Below are 18,146 nucleotides of genomic sequence, written 5' to 3'. Positions count from 1 at the left end.
ATAATCATTAAGCAACTCTTAGAGCCAGTAGAAAACTATCATGGGACAATCAAATTATTTTCTCTTTTTAATTCTTTGTGTGGTTTACTAATATTTCCTTAATATACCACTACATATTTCCTCCAGCTACCACTGCAATCATTGTAGTTGTTGATGGTGATGTTTTATCTTGGTTGAAGAAGAGTTCTGTAGAACTGAAAAGCTCACACTCTATTTTGTGACTTTGAACCACTCATTAAGATGTCTTCTTAATATGAATGTGAAAAATTCAAGTAAGCATTTGCATTATGTTAAGACTTACTTGAACAGTTGTATAATGATTATTATTGAATATTTGGATGGAATTACAGTACATTCCAATTTTCAGCTATGTTTTACTTTTTAAATTAAAATTGTTAGTTCTTATAAAGTACAAACCTGTCATTTGTTACCTTGCAAATAAGAGATCCGAGTCTCTGGTAGCTTTTTCATTAGATGCCCCATAAAGAATTCACTACCAAAATCTTCAGTCCGAACAAAAGCTCCATATTTTAGTATTCCCACTTCGTAAGGTGTGAATTCCATCCATTCTATAGAAAAAATTACAGCCACACAAATAAAAGCAAGACCTTCCTCGGTACATTATCTCCTGCATTAGGTAAGATCAGGCATCTGCACGTAACAACAGGGTTTTTTTCTGTACTTTTCTGTGGTTTTCCTTCCCTTCTTTGTTAATATTGTTTATTCCATTTTAATTATAGTTCTTTTTTCTTTAATAAAGGCTTAAATGATGTGGCATGTATGAGGTTTTTTCTTAATTGCTGCTATTTGTATTGGTTCAAAAATTCAATCTAAAAAAGTAAGAAAACTCAGGGCCGTAGGTCGGACATGAAGTTTGAAAAAACACCCGACATCAGTGACAAACCTATTTTATTGTTTGTGAACAGTATGGGTGTGTACATACAGTTACCAGGATAGAGACATGACAGATTTAAATGTAATAACACAAGTAATTGTGTGGTCTTAAATATTGGGAGCAAGGAAGAGACACGGCCCAGCTATAAACAGTTTGTCATTTATTATTTTTGCAGCTGCTATTTACTCAATTAAAAATGTACGTTTTAATAACATGAGGGCGTATTTTATTTGGTTCTAAAACTGGGATGCCCCAAATGCTGAGATGCCCCAAATGCAAAAGCAGTCTCATCACGGACAATTTACTGAGCAATGGTGCACCAGCCTCTGTTTTTTGGCCTGGAGTTTCTTCTGGAATTTGGAACTGAATGAATTAAACAAGTACAGCAGACGCCAGCTGAAGATTCCAGACTATTAGACTAATCTTGTGTAGTATTATAAAACTATAATGTTCAAATCTCACCAAGCTCAAGGTTGACTCAGCCTTCCATCCTTCCAAAGTAAGTAAAATGAGGACCCAGATTGTTGGGAACAATACGCTGACTCTGGAAACCAGTTAGAGAGGGCTATATAGGTTCGGGTTCGGAGGTTATGGGGGTGGAGGGTGTTCCTATTGATGAGGGTGGTTCTATTGACACGGTAAGTGGGAGAGGCAGATATGGCGGAAGCGAGGGGTCATACCAAGTTTCGGGAGCACGTGCTCGATGTCTGAAAGCGATCACGCGCTCCGACCCCTTGGACTTCTCCCGTTCCCCGGATGGTCAGGATCCTCAGAGCCCGGGCCTTCGGTTGATGTTGTGCAATGCTCGGTCCGTGGTGAACAAAGCCCCCCTTGTTTGTGATCTTATTCAGGGGGGTTCCGCGGACCTTATAGGCATTACGGAGACCTGGTTGGGCACGGAAGGGGGTGTGCCCCTCGTGGAGATGTGCCCGCCGGGTTTCCGTGCATTCCATCAACCGAGGGCCCAGGGTAGGGGTGGTGGGGTGGCGGTTGTGATAAGAGAGAGTCTAGAGCCGAGGGAGACCACTGTGCCTCAGATTGCCGGGTGCGAATCCCTCTTTGTGAGATGGGGTCATAGGTGTCAGATGGGTTTGCTGATCGCGTACCTGGCTCCTTGCTACGTGACAGCTGCCCTGCCCGAGCTCCTGGAGGTGCTGGCCGGGGTGGCAGTTGAGACCCCCAGACTTTTAGTCATGGGGGACTTTAACTTGCCATCTTCCGGCCCGTCATCGACAGCGGCTCGGGAGTTCACGGCTTCCATGACGGCCTTGGACCTGACCCAGGTAATTGATGGCCCTACTCACATTGGGGGTGGCACTCTGGACCTGATTTTTCTCTCTGGTCAGTGGTTGAGAGATCTGGACTTAAAGGAAATAGTCACTGAACCTTTGTCATGGTCAGATCACTCTCTTCTTCGCCTGGACTTTCTGACCGCCATTCACCACCGCAGGGAGACGGAGCCGATCGTTGGTTCCGTCCCAGGCGCCTGATGGACCCGGATGGGTTCGGACGGAGCTTGGGCCATTTCCTGAGGGTCTGGCTCACGGCTCGGCCGAGGAACTTGTTGCGGCCTGGGAGCGGGCGCGGCGGGGCCTTAGACCGAGTCGTGCCTTTGCGGCCTCTGACCCGGCGCGGGGCCCAACCGGCTCCTTGGTTCTCCGAGGAGCTGAGGGGATGAAGCGCGGAGAAGACGCCTAGAGAGTTCCTGGAGGTCTAGCCATTCGAAGCTGATCGGACACTAGTGAAGTCCTATACTAGGACTTACCTAGTGGCATTGAGGAAGCGGCGTAGCTCGCCTCCTCCCTCATTGCATCGGCAGATAACCGCCCGGCCGCCCTGTTTCGGGTGACTCGCTCCCTCCTTCATCAGGGGGAGTGGGATGACCCGTTGCAGGGACGGGCTGAGGAGTTTAACGGTTATCTATACGATAAAATCGCTCAGCTTCGGGATGGTCTGGTCCAAGATTGCGTGATGCGGGTGAGGCGCTCGAGGGTGGTCTTGGTGACATTATTTGGGATGAGTTTGACCCTGTGGCTCCCGAGGACATGGACAGGTTGTTGGGTAGGTTGAATGCCACCACGTGTTTACTGGACCCGTGCCCCTCCTGGCTGGTGCTGGCCACTCGGGAGGTGACACGAGGCTGGCTCCAGGCGATTACGATCGCTTCTTTGGTGGAGGTGTCTTCCGGCCGCCTTGAAAGAGGCGGTGGTGAGGCCCTCCTTAAGAAGCCTTCCTGGACCCGGCTGTTTTAGGTAATTATCGTCCGGTCTCAACCTTCGCTGCGGCGAAGGTTGTAGAGAGTATGGTGGCATATCAGCTTCCCTTGCACCTGGATGAAACTGTCTATCTAGACCCGTTCCAGTCCGGTTTCCGACCCGGTTACAGCACGGAGATGGCTTTGGTCGCGTTGGTAGATGATCTCTGGAGGGCCAGGGATAGGGGTTGTTCCTCTGCCCTGGTCCTATTAGACCTCTCAGCGGCTTTCGATACCATCGACCATGGTATCCTGCTGCGCGGTTGGGGGATTGGGAGTGGAGGCACCGTTTATCGGTGGTTCTCCTCCTATCTCTCCGACCGGTCGCAGTCGGTGTTGACAGGGGGCAGAGGTCGCCCCGAGGCGCCTCACTTGTGGGGTGCCGCAGGGTCGATTCTCTCGCCTTCTGTTTAACATCTACATGAAACCGCTGGGTGAGATCATCAGTGGTTTCGTGTGAAGTATCAGCTGTATGCGGATGATACTCAGCTGTACTTTTCACACCGAACCACCCCAACGGTTATCAAGTGCTGTCCCGGTGTCTGGAGGCCGACGGGTCTGGATGGGGAGAAACAGGCTCAAGCTCAATCCCGCCAAGACAGAGTGGCTGTGGATGCCGGCATCCCGGTACAGTCAGCTAAATCCGCGGCTGAACATCGGCGGCGGGTCATTGGCCCCGATGGAGAGGTCCGCAACAGGCATCCCCCTGGATGAACGGCTGTCTCTAGAAGAGCATTTGACGGCCGTCTCCAGGAGAGCGTTCTACCAGGTTCGCCTGGTACGCCAGTTGCGCCCCTTTCTGGACCGGGATGCCCTATCCACGGTTACTCACGCACTCGTGACTTCTCGCCTGGATTACTGCAATGCTCTCTACATGGGGCTCCCCTTGAGGGGCATCCGGAGGCTACAGTTAGTCCAGAATGCAGCTGCGTGGGTGATAGATGGAGCCCCTCGTGGCTCCCATATGACACCTATCCTGCGCAGACTGCACTGGCTTCCTGTGGCCTTCCGGGTGCGCTTCAAGGTTTTGGTGACCACCTTTAAAGCGCTCCATGGCATTGGGCCGGGTTATTTACGGGACCGCCTACTGCGACCGAATACCTCCCACCGTCCCGTGCGCTCTCACAGAGAGGGTCTCCTCAGGGTGCCGTCAGCGAGGCAATGTCGTCTGGCGATGCCCAGGGAAAAGGCCTTCTCTGTGGGGGCTCCCACCCTCTGGAACGATCTACCCCCCGGACTTCGTCAGCTTTCGGACCTTCGGACCTTCCGCCGCGGGCTTAAAACATACTTATTTAATTGTGCAGGACTGAGCTAGATTTTAAATTTTGGGTTTTAAATTGGGTTTTATTTCTATTTTTAATTGGACGGGCTTTAGAATAAGTTTTTTAAATGTTTTATATTGTATTTATATTCTATTTATCTGTTTTTAGTGCCTGTAAACCGCCCTGAGTCCCTTGGGAGATAGGGCGGTATATAAATATGATTAAATAAATAAATAAATAATAAATAAATAAATAAATATAGATCTAAGTGCTATTGCTTATTTATCATATTCATCACTTATTATTTATTGGATTTATAGGTCACCAGAGTCATGGTGGCTTGTAACAAAAATTAAAAGCTCCACAGTGTAACAGGAAAACTATAAACAAGCAATAAAATATTACAATGAACCATTAAAATTCCCATGACCATATTTTCTTTGGATTTAATAGACTATGTCACAGTTGCATCCAAGGGCCAGGAGGTGGCTTTCAATCTGAGATTACTAATATGCAATTTATTTTCTCTGCCTGTTTCATAAAAGTATCAAGAGACCCATATCTTGCTAATTATAGATCTCTTGATATTGCCACTTTGAATTTAATATTACCCTTGAAATCCATAGTGCTGTACTTCTCCTTTACATTGATGGCAGTGTAAATAGGGAAAGGATTCTGCCCCTCATTCACTGCTTGTTGTTGATCAGAAAGTTTATGGTTGTCTTTCTGTATTTTAAAAGAAATATAAAACCAATTATTGATAGAAAATAAGTAATAAAAGTATATACAACCTGTTCTGAAATTGTTTACATTGCAAATGTTGACATCCACATATCAGTTAGGTTTCCAAGAGAAATGCCACTGGAATACCCTGTAATCTTAATCTTCAAAGCATAGAATGGAACTTCCAGGTGAGAGAAAATTGAATCAGATGTTGCTGAAGGAGGGGAGATGACCATTTGGGTTTGTGTTTCAGACAGCAGCTCCTTGCAAGGAAACATCAAGACAGCAGTCAGAATGCTGGGAGAAGAGGGAAGCTATCAAGCTTTCAACCCTGGTGGAACATTTAAGCATTAAATGATTCTAGGTTCATCCGATTCCTCTTGCTATCTATTTTTGACTTTCTAATCATTTTAAAGTTACAAGAGATCCTTCAATCAACAAGCTTAGAAAACTACCTGCTGAGTAAATCTTCATTGCAATATAGAGAAAAAATAATAATTACCCGCTTAAAGAATATTTAAAAAAATGGCAAAAAGCTAAATAACAATTTAATTAAAAAAAAGGTATAAATGCATTAAGAGACCAGATTATTTTAGAATATTAAGATTTTTGCTAAGTTTTAAAATAAACAAATTACTATCTTCATGGGAACATAACTTGTTTAATCTATCAAGAAAGAGATGATTGGTTTAAAATTTAAAAATAAAGAAACCTATAAAGAAATAAAGAAAAAGGGATTAATGAACTAAAAGAAGAGCAATGAAATTTATAAAATGACAGAGCAGTATGATACATAAGACATTTCAAGGATATTTGAAGAATTGGGGAAGGAACTTACAGCTAAAGTGCAACAATAAACAATAAATATATTTACAAATGCAGTTTTAAAGAAGACTGTAAAGGAAAAAAATGTGAAAGAAAATAATGTGGATAGATAGACAGACAGACAGACAATAAATAGACTAACAGGATGAAGAGGAGAAACAAAGTCAAACTGATGCAGAAACAATGGAAAATAAAGAAATTGTGGATTATAAAACAGAGATGACAGTGGAAATACAAATGATAAGCCTAGAGATGACCTGGCAAAAGCCTATTACTGGACTTACAAAAGACAGTTTCTAAAGCCAGGATGAAAATTTTAAAATGGAGATTCAAACCTAGAATAGTTACACAATGGTTTAAAGACCATGATTGTTAGAAATAAATTAATATAATTTATTGATCAGGGTTAAAATAAGAAATATTTCTATAAAAAATTTAGAGACACTTTAAGTATGGACTTTTTGCCAACATTTGGATTAAAACGATAACAATTTTTGATTTTGCAAATGGAGGGAGTGTTATGGGAAGAAGTGAAGTATATGAAATCTTATAGGGAGTGGGGAAATATTAAATTTGTCTGTATTTGTTGCATAGAAACTTTGAGTCACTTCTTCCTGGGCAGCATCAACAGAAATATAGTGTCAACATCAAAAGATGTCATCGTTCTTCTATATTCTGCATTGGTCAGACTGCAGTTAGAATATTACATCCAGTACTGGATGTAATATAAGAAGAATATTAATACCTTGGAGTAAAAAACAAGATGATAAGGAGCTTGAAAGGGGAAAAATCATGAGGAATGACTGAAGGCACTGGATATAGTTAGTTTGAAAAAAGAGAAGACCATGGAAGTATGTGATAGTTGTTTTCAAGCATCTGAAGGATTGACATGTAGAGCAGAATTGTTCCAGAAGACAGGACATGAAATAAATGGCTAAAATTATAATGAAGTAGATTTCACTTGGACATCAGAAAATCTCTCCTAATGGTAAGAATTGTTTAGCGATGAGCCAGACTGCCTGGTGGACCATCTGTTCTTGGAAGTGTTTAAAAAGAAACTGAGATATCCACTTTCTGCACTGGACAAGGTTTGGATTAGATGATCTCCAAGGTACCCTGCAATCTTTACAGTCCATGATTCTAAGAACAGCAAATGTTATCTATATCAGTGGTCTCCAACCCTGACAACTTTAAGCCTGGCGGACTTCAACTCCTAGAATTGAAGTCCGCCAGACTTAAAGTTGCCAAGGTTGGAGACCCCTGATCTATACCATCCAGCCAAATACTGATCTGCTTGCAGGAGAAAAACAATGGGCAAGGCTCCTTAGGATTCAAAGTCATACAGAATATGCCTAAGAACCAGTAGTTTCAAATCATACTATAAAAAAGTACTCTACCCCGTCATTCAATGTATATTCAATAAGGAGGCCCCACAGATCTATGCAGGATGTTTTTTGTCCTTCTTGTTTCCGATGTCGCAATTGCCTGTTGTAATATTTCAAACGCTCCATGGAAAAACCATTCAGTTTGCTCTTAGTTACGTGTCTTTTAGCCTCATTGATTTTCTCATCTAGATTCTTTCTTGACCAGTGCGCATCTTTGTACAACTTTGCCATGGTCCTAAGAAAAATATTTCAAGACTATAAACAATATCTGGTTGGATTAAATATCAAATATCCTACAAGATTCTTTTCAGATACCCCATTAAAGCAAGAGCTCCCCTATTATACTATAATTATCTTCCAAACAAAGGAATCCATGTTAGAGTCAGCCAGCGGAGCCAGTGTAGTCAGGAATTACGGGAACTGAAGTCCAATATACAGGTAGTCCTTGTGTATTGTATATTATGACCATTTGTTTAATGATTATTCAAACTTATGACAGTGCTGAAAAAAGTTACTTATGACTACACATGACTCTTGCAAGTCACATGATCAGAATTTGAATGCTTGGCAACTGGCATGTATTTATGATGGCTACCACATCCCAGGTTCACTTGATCGCTATTTGTAACTTTCCCAGGGTGCTTTTGGCAAGCAAAGTGAATGGGGGGAACCCAGGTTCACTTAATAACTGCATCAGAAAGGTCATAAAAAAGGACTACCTGTTGTATTTATCAATACAAAACTTCTATTGAATTCTTACAATTAATTGTAGGCAGATAATTAGATCAAAAAGGATTTTTCTCAATATACATTTCAGCCCCAAATTTCCTTGGTACATTTATATCCCCAGACCTCAAATGTATCTCTTTTCTTAATTCAAATAAAGGTAACATGAAAGCAGGTTCTTTTTTTAAACAAAGCAACAAGTCATTGACTTATTTGTCAAGTAGGTCAGTTATTTCATGTCCTACCCAAATAATTAAAGAGTACAGAGACTGAGCAAAGATTATTTTTCTAGCATCAAATATGCCTTAATGCCCTTACCAGGTTGTGCCCGACAATCCACTCATGTATGTAGCACAGTCTAGGAGATTGAGCTTCTGAAGGCCTCGGAGACTTCCAAAGCATGCAGTCAGTGACCGCATACTGCCCCCTGTTGTCATGATTGCAATTACCGGAACCTCAAAAAATAAACAGCAAGTAATTCTCAATTTTGAAAGGAGACATGAAATTCAGGATTTAGACTTAGGCTTCTTCTGTACCTTCCCATGTTTCCCTTTAACAATACCCCTTGCTGCTGTTGCAAGGTGGGGAGAGAGGATATTGTGTCCAGGAGTGGTATTTAGCTGATTCAGACCGATTTGGGTGAACCAGATGTTATTTTACATCTGGTTCACCAAACCGGTAGTTGTAAGGACTAGCTGGCCCTGCCCAGCCCACCCCTCCCAGGAGTCTTCACACGGCCCATTTTGGATGCCAGGTAAGTGCAGGGTCCACACAGAGCTCTGGGACGGCCTTCTGGAAGTCGGGAAATGGGCCCATTTCCGGCCTCTGGAGGGCCTCCAGAGATGTGGGGGAGGCCATTTTCGCCCTACTGGAGGCTTGAGAAAAGCCTCTGGAGCCTGGGGAGGGCAAAAAATGGGCCTACTAGAAGTACCAGAAGTCTGGAAACCTCCGGTTTGTACTGGAAGTCTGGAAAGGGTGAAAATGCACCACTCCCCGCCGTGGTGCAGGAGGCTGAATAGGCCATGCCCATATGGCCATGCCCACCCAGCAATCGGGCAGAGAACCAGCTGCTAAAATTTTTGAATCCCACCCCTGATTGTGTCTATTAAATAAGACACTCCAGAGGACTCTATATGGGCATCATTTTGTTATTTATGAAAGTGTGTGTGTGTGTGTGTGTGTGTGTGTGTGTTTGTGTGTGTGTGTGTGTGTGTGTGTGTGTGTGTACATATCTATATGAAGGAAAATCTGGTCCGGATTTCAGTGGTGACAGGAATGAAAAATGCTGGTGCTACTTGAAGAAGAGGAAGTATTATTTTCAAGAGTCAAAGCCCATGGAAGCTAGACTACAAAATATGAAACATTCTAGCAACAATATTTATAGTATTCTAAATCAGTTTCTTAACTGGTTTTTCTTGTTTATTTTTGACATTCTTATTAACATGGAAAAAGAGCTGATTAAATCAAGCAACGATTGAATCTTTTCCTTTAAACTATAAGGGTTATAATTAAGTTTACATAGTGAAAATTAAGTTTTGTGTGTGGTTGTTTTTATAATTTAAAACAAATATTTAATTAATTGTTATGTTTGCTTGTAATTTCATTATCGCTTGTCAGCTTTTCCCCCTCTCCTCTCCTGAACTCCTGTCAGCTATTACCGTAGCAACTTTCTCTCACTGATTGGTAAATTTGTTAAAGCTAAGGTTAGTCAATATATGATTCCTTATACAACATTTCTAATACAATTTATGCAAATTATAGATCCTTCCCACAATATGTTTACAAATAGATATGTATACATTGACAGACATATATGTATGTACAGACATACAGACATATATCTTTATGGAGTAAGCTGTCTTAAATTCAGACTCCTCCTCCATTTGGGAAGATATGACAACAGCCAGCAACAACTTCTTCTTTTTTTTGCCAACTCTTTCTCTTTTTTTATTTTTTTATTTATTTTACACAATCTGACAGACGCACAAGGTATAACATATAAATATTTCCTATTTCTAAACAGCATTTCTTAGTGGTCTTCTCTCACTTTTATACCTTTCTTCCCATATCACATTTGTTATTTTATTTTCTTTCTTATCCCCTTTTCTTTATTTACATTAAATTATCTAATATTAATAGCTTTACTTTTCTAAATTCTTATATATTTATTATTTACATATTATACATTCCTAATACTTTCTGTACATTCTAATTTCTCCCCTTTATTTTTTTCTCTTTATTTCTAGACTCAAGCCATACATACCATTTATTCCAGATTGTATATTAATCTGTCTCTTTTTTCTCTTTAATTTCTTTTGTTAACTTGTCCATTTCGGCACACTCTAAAACTTTCCCTATCACTTCTTCATCTGTTGGTATCTCTTCCTGTTTCCAATTTTATGCATAAGTTGTTCATGCAGCTGTTATAATGTGTAAGGTAAAGCTAGAGGTTCCCCTCACACATATGTGCTAGTCATTCTCGACTCTAGGGGGCGGTGCTCATCTCCGTTTCAAAGCCAAAGAGACAGCGCTGTCCGAAGACATCTCTGTGGTCATGTGGCCGGCATGACTAAATGCCAAAGACACACGGAATGCTGTTACCTTCCCACCGAAGATGGTCCCTATTTTTCTACTTGCATTTTTATGTGCTTTTGAACTGCTAGGTTGGCAGAAGCTGGGACAAGTAATGGGAGCTCACCCTGTTATGTGGCACTAGGGATTCGAACCGCTGAACTGCCGACCTTTTGATTGACAAGCTCAGCGTCCTAGCCACTGAGCCACCGCATTCCGTTATAATGTGTAGAATCAGATATTTTATTTCTTTGGTGTATGTTCTTGTTCCAGCAACTTCTTAATAACTCATTGGATCCAGATATCACATGAATTTCTAGAGCATTCTTTTACTGGTTTATTGAAATATCAGCTGCATAAGCAATCTCAGAGTCTACCCAGTTCACCCCAACTCTCTCTCTTGATCCCAAAGCCTTAACAGGCAACTTCTGTGTTTGTTGTGATCCACTTATTTTATTATATTTCCCCCCAAAAAAATCTCTTCTGCAATGCTCCATCTATAGTGTTTGTGACATATTCATAGGAATACTATTCTATACTACTCTATTCTAAACTACTGTAGTAAAATTAATTCTATGTTATAGTATAATATAATTTATATTATAATAAATATATAATATACTATATTATAGTATAATGTAATTTATAGTTTGTTGTGTAAACATATACAATTATATGTTTATTTTATCTTTGTAAAGAATAAAATTATTTACATTATATATAATTTATATTACATTATATCATGTACACTACATGATATTATAGTAATATAATGCCCAACATTTATTTCTTTATTTATATATTGCCTTTATATTCTGCCATTTTAGGATGCCTCTACTGGATGTGAAGATGTGTGAAAAGGGAACACGTTATTAACTCATGACATATATTATGTTAAGGTGTCCTACTGAATTTTATTTGCACGTCAGAAATGTTTGCATTATTAATATATCAAAAGCAGAGGAGCTACTGTACAATAATGGGACAAGTCATAACTATGATTGTAGGGCATGTGTTTGACCACAGTACAGCTGAAATGAAGCTATTACAATTTCAGCTATCCGCCATCTAAAATGTTTGTAGAATTACGTGGCTTACTTAGCATAAATATTTGCTTATTATAAATATGTCAGGAGTGTGAACTATTCAGAGGTGCTAAAGGGTGTCAATAATTTACAATTTAATATGTAAAAGCTGTATCTCATTTTAAGAAAGAAGCAGCAGGTTCAGCATATTGATGTAGCATAAGTAACATTCAGAATTCAACATAACAACACAATTCAGCATAACCAACATATCCAAACAAAAAACACCCCTTGCAACTAAATAAGTGTGCCCTTAAATTCAATCCTAATTATTAAAAATGGATCTTTCCACATAGACTAGCACTGGTCTCTTTAAAATATTAACAAAAAATTTATGTAACTATGGAGTTAAACTTTTAGCACACATCATTTTTTAGTAAGTCTCTTTGAGTTCTACAGGGGAGTTTCCCTAAGCCAGGGCTGTTCAAACTTGGCAACTTTAAGACTTGTGGACTTCAACTCCCAGAATTCCTCAGCCAGCAAAGCTGAAGTTGAAGTCCACAAGTCTTAAAGTTGCCAAGTTTGGATACCCCTGCGCTTAAACAATTAGTTTATCAACTATTTATCAAATTACTCTCAGGAGTTGTAGCAGAGACTGTAATGCGGCATCTAGAAACCATAGCACACCCACACAAGCAAAAGTATGGCTCCAGCAAGTGGGTGACATGACATCTCATAGTAACAAAGGAACAGCTACTGAAGACACATGAAGCAATCAACATCTTCAAAGGAATAAAAACAGGGGTGAAATCTAAAAAATTTCCCTACCGGTTCTGTGGGTGTGGCTTAATTGGTGGGCATGGCTTGGTAGTCAGATGGCTTGGTGGGCGTGGCCAATAAAAATAAATAATAAAAATAATAAACAAAGTATAAAAAAACAATAAGAGATACCAAAAACCAACTTTTACACTTTGCACACACACAACACAACACAACACAACTGACTCACACACAATGTAAAAGCAGCTGCACTTCACACTTCACATAGCCACAAAAAGCTCAAAAACCAACTTTCACACTTTACACACACACAACACAACACAACTGACTCACACACAATGTAAAAGCAGCTGCACTTCACACTTCACATAGCCACAAAAAGCTCAAAAACCAACTTTCACACTTTACACACACACAACTAACACACACACACACACAATATGCCACATACAGCTTTCTGAGATTTTGTGTGTTTGTGTAGTTAGAGTGAAACACTACAGAAACACACCAAATCTCAGAAAGCTGCACAAATATTTTATTTTATTATTATTATTTTTATTGTGGACTTCAAATCCCAGAGTTCCTCAGCTAGCAAAGCCAGCCAGTTGATCACTGAGGAAATAGATTAGCTGAGCGATTGGTTCTGTCTGGCTGAAACTGACACTGCTTTCGGGCTGGAAAAAGAGCCATGCGTTCATCAGTAATCAGGTAAGTGCCTTAGAATCTCTACTCTTACTTGTAGAAAACATGTTTTCTACAAGTAAGAGTACAAGTAAGGTTCTGCTGTTTTTTACTTTTAAAGGCCTGTTTCGGCTGAAGCAAAACCGGCTTTTAAAAGTAAAAAAAAAAAACCCTCTGCAGATGGTGCGGCTCAGCAGAGGCAGGGCGGGGCGGGGCCACGGATTTTTGCTACCGGTCCTCTGAACCAGCAGCCGCCATCACTACCGGATCGCGCGATCCCGTCCGATCCGGGAGCATTTCATCCCTGAATAAAAATCACTAGGGCAGAGGAAAACAACACCATTCTGCTCTTCCTGAACGTCCTCATCAGCAGAGGCAATGATGGCAAATTAGAAACACAAGTCTATTGAAAAATCACCCACACTAACCAAATGCTCCACTACGAAAGAAGCTACCAACCCAATCTCCCACAAGAGGAACTGTGTAAGGACATTATTCAGATGAGCACAAATGCACTGCGACACCAGAAGAGGGAAACAGAATGCCTCTTTAACATCTTCCAATAAAATGGATGCTATATTACTTCATCAAAATGTTATCTGACATTCAATTGCCTACAGTACCACCAATCCAATCTATGAAAAGGAGAACACTGCCACATTTAAAAAACATCTCAGAAACAACCAACAGACTATTACAACCACAATGCATCACTGTAGCACACAAATTAAATAAAGCCCTCCAAAACATCTTAGGTAAACCAAGAAACTGAGCACCATCTAGTGGTGAGAAGACATGATGAAAATTCCTTAATTTCACAACACATAGATTCAACAAGGAAATTGTGAGCATCCTAGACCTGTGATGGCAAAACTTTGGCACGCATGCCACAGGTGGCAAGCAGAGCCATATCTGTGGGCACGTGATCATTGCCCTACCTCAGCTCCAGCGTGCCTGCAAACCATAGTAAAGATAAGTAGAACCCACCCCTGTTCCGGTCCCACTGGAAGTCAGGAAATGGGCCATATCTGGTCTCTGGAGGGCCTCTGTGGGGGGGGGGAAGGTCATTTTCACCCTCCCCAGATTCCAAGAAAGCCTCTGGAGCCTGGGGAGGGCGAAAAACAGGCCTACTGGGCCCACTGGGTCATCATGTGCCATAAGCAGGGGGTCACGCACGCATGCGCAGGTGTGTGTGCATTGAATTATAGGTGTGGGCACATGCACGTATAACCCCCGTGAATTCCCCCCCCCCCACTTTTGGCACGTGACTGCAAAAAGGTTAGCCATCACTGTCCTAGACCAAGCTAAATCCAGAAAAAGCTAGCAGCTTGGCACTCATCAACAGGCATATAGCAATAAACAACATTTACACACCATTAAAAAAGAAACTAAAAAGGAAACAAAAAGCCTGGAACACCCCTCACTAACAGAAAAAGGAATTGGTACTAGGATTAACTCCAGATAAACAATCATAAACAATAGCCTAATCAAGGAACTACCAAATGGAAATAACACCCCTAAGGTAAAGGTAAAGATTCCCCTCGCACATATGTGCTTGTCGTTCCTGACTCTAGGGGGCGGTGCTCATCTCCGTTTCAAAGCCGAAGAGCCAGCGCTGTCCGAAAACGTCTCTGTGGTCATATGGCCGGCATGACTCAATGCCAAAGACATATGGAACATTGTTACCTTCCCACCAAAGGTGGTCCCTATTTTTCTACTTGCATTTTTTATGTGCTTTCGAACTGCTAGGTTGGCAGAAGCTGGGACAAGTAACGGGAGCTCACCCTGTTATGCAGCACTAGGGATTCGAACCGCTGAACTGTCAACCTTTCGCTCGACAAGCTCAGCATCTTAGCCACTGAGCCACCATCACCCCAACCAATCTATAAATGTTTCTTATTTGGGTAATGAAACATCTTCAAGAAAAGAAGCAAGCTTAGAGAGTTCCAAGGACTCCACATTTCAACCTTGAGTTACCCATATTCTCTTCTCTTGGTATCTAATTACAGTGTAAATGCCATAGTTATGACTTTTCAACACTTGATTATTTCCAGGGCACAAGGTGGCAGTAAGATGTGAACAGATGTGGACAGATAAGTGTCTCAGACTCCTCTTTGTCTATCACTGTGCCTGCTGCTTGTGTATAAGAATGTTATTTGTGGTCACTTCCATCTGTCTTCCTTCTCAGATGCATATAGAATACCGTATTTTTGGAGTATAAGATGTACCTACCTTTTTTGGTGAGGAAGACAAGAAAAAGAAAGCTGCTTCTGCCTCCCAGCAATTTTGCCTCGTTGCAGCAAGCAGCCTGCTTTACTTTCATTTTCGTTTTCAGCATAGCTTGATTAGCACAAGAAAAAAAAAATCTGCTCCTTGCAGCAAGCAGCAGAGGCCCCCGCAGCAACAGGCAATGGCAATCCCTGCAGCTTGAAACAGCTGAGAGTCAGGGACAATCACCTTGTGCTAATTAGGCTGTGCTGAAGCTGAAATGGGCTGTTATTTCTTGCTGCTTGCTGCAAGGAGATAAATTGCTGGGAGGCAGAGGCCAAAGGGTGAGGGCCAGTGGGTAGGAGATTATATACATTTGGTGTATAAGACACACCCAAATGTTTGCCTCCTTTTAGGGTGGGAAAAGGTGTGCCTTATACTCTGAAAAATACAGTACATGTTCCTTTGATTCACTCCCTAGTACAATTAGCAGTTTAGTTGGTAATCTTTGCCTATCCATATTATATATTTGATGTAAATAAATCTTTTTTCTCCCCATTAGTTACAAAACCTGCTTCATTAGTCCTTGTACAGATTGGATTTCCACTCACAGGAACCCTCACCTGTAAATACAGCCCTTTAACCTCAACTAGAAGGTTAAATACCTGATATGTAGTATGTCATTATTACAATTATAATTGTTAGAGATGCCAGATTTAAAATTAGAATTAAGATGGACTTAAAGAGGCAGAAGAAATTTTGCTTCCCATTCAGTTAAGCTAATTCTAAAGTTACTTCTCAAACCTTACATTATTGCCAATCTTAATTTTAGTTTGTTCACAGTTTTTTTCTTTATAAGCCACAATGTGATCTGTTTATTTATTTAAATTAATGGCAGGCAAGATTCACTGTGCTTTGCTTAATAGATTAACCACAACAAGTTTCAAAATGAGCCTCAGTTTTGATGAATCCAACATGGTGGCAAAAGCTAGAATTGGCTACCTTCAATTCTAATATCATAGAATTCAAGGCAGCCACTTCTGCCATCGGGTTTGACCTCTTATACAATGCAGGAACCTAGATTAATTAACCCCACAAATGTCTGTGTAATCTCCAGTTAAGCATCCAATGAGAGCGAATCCACCATTTCCACCAACTGGTTCTTTCATTGAATCCATTTCCTAATGGTTAACCAAATGTTTCACATTCTGAAATTAAGGAATATTGTTTCTAACTTCCTTTCAGGTATTTGGTGAGTGCTTGCCCACAAGTGGTCATTCTTATTACTGCATGAACAGCTGAAGAAATAGAGACACACAAGACAACGAGAGATTAGATTAATACTCATCGTGATGTCTATATGTGGTCAATTGGAATCCCTCAGTTAATAACTGACATTCTGAATCATACACACCTCATGATCCTGTAGGTCCTTTTCTAGTTTGAGAACCTTCTTCAAGGCACTAGTGACAATGTTCTTTCTTTTGTGTAAAAAATCTTGCTCTTGTGAACAAAGGTCATATCCCAAGCGGAGGTCAAGATTGGTCTTACTGAATTAAACACACAAGGAAATACATGTCAGCATACCTGTTCTATCTTCATATTTGGAATCTTCTTCATTACTTGAAAATGCTAATGATCAAGGAAATCTTGAGTGACAGCTTGTTTTTTTTTCAATAAACCTATAGTGACTATATAATAAATGTTACATGAGAAGAACAATTTATAAAGTAATTTGTTTTTAAATGGCAAATGACAATATTTATACAATGTTTTCCATAGTATTTATTTTGATTATCAAGTGTACAAAACAGAATGCCATCATCTATTTTGCTATTAAACGTGACATTAGAATTCATACCACATCCCTACATATATATTACATGTACGTGTAATTACAACAGAAATGAACAATATTTGGCCTTAAATAATACAAACACTGCTAATTCCTTTAAGAACATGTCCCCAAATAAAGGTTAGGGAAATAAAACAGATTAGAACAGAAATAAACAGAACAGTTAAAATTGTAGCTATTACCATCCGAGACAGGATGGATGTCTTACCAGTCTTCTGTCTTCGCATGCAAAGCAAATTTCTTATTCTGAAAATTCAGAATACAAATACAGGTTTCTTTACATTATTAACATCTTTCATTCCAGGAATCATCTATAATTTCTAGCACAAATATAAAAAAGTGTATATGTATATACATTTCACCTGCTGGGCCAGAAATAAATCAAGTACTTATGCTTATGATTTAAGAGCTCATTTTTGAGACTGAATATTTCATGAATATTTTAAATAGTCAACACAGTTTGCAGCAGGATATAGGCTGTCAACCAAATAAACGTTGTAGTCAACTGAGAACAAGTTTGATATAGTGATTAAGGCATCACTACAAGCTAGAAACCAGGAGACTATGACTTCTGGTCCAGTGTTAGGCATAAAGCCAGCTGGGTGACCTTGGACTAATCATTCATCATTCTTGGAAGGACACAATGGCAAACAACCTCTAAGAAACCATGCCAAGAAAACTACACAGACTTGCTTAGGCGTCACTAGAAGTCTAGATTGACATGAAGATATACAGACACAGACATAGGCACAGGTCAAACAACTATGCAGTTTTTAATGAAATAATGAATTGTATTTACATCCATCTGACAACATTCTCGTATAGGTCCTTTTCTTCAGTTTAAGAGTGTTTAAGTTTAATTTTACATTTGAAGCATAGGTTGGTGATAGCAATTCCTGTCTACTATTTTTTTATCATACTTGGTCATTAATACAATGATTAATGTATTAACTTGA

The 18,146-nt window shown here is 40.4% G+C and overlaps 1 protein-coding gene across 1 annotated transcript in view; it reads right to left on the bottom strand.

The window, feature by feature from the left end:
* LOC131187597 (cytosolic phospholipase A2 epsilon-like) overlaps positions 1-18,146 on the bottom strand; it is a 52,079-nt gene that overhangs the window by 12,122 nt on the left and 21,811 nt on the right. The window contains exons 10-15 of the mRNA XM_058162023.1: positions 17,399-17,436; positions 16,750-16,885; positions 8,389-8,525; positions 7,357-7,579; positions 5,023-5,137; positions 432-569 (exon numbers count right to left, since the gene is read on the bottom strand). Coding sequence (XP_058018006.1) covers positions 432-569; positions 5,023-5,137; positions 7,357-7,579; positions 8,389-8,525; positions 16,750-16,885; positions 17,399-17,436 — 787 coding nt within the window. The remainder of the gene's footprint in view (positions 1-431; positions 570-5,022; positions 5,138-7,356; positions 7,580-8,388; positions 8,526-16,749; positions 16,886-17,398; positions 17,437-18,146) is intronic.

Source organism: Ahaetulla prasina, chromosome 1, assembly GCF_028640845.1.
Source record: "Ahaetulla prasina isolate Xishuangbanna chromosome 1, ASM2864084v1, whole genome shotgun sequence".
NCBI lineage: Eukaryota > Metazoa > Chordata > Lepidosauria > Squamata > Colubridae > Ahaetulla > Ahaetulla prasina.
This window is presented reverse-complemented; position numbering and strand designations above follow the sequence as displayed.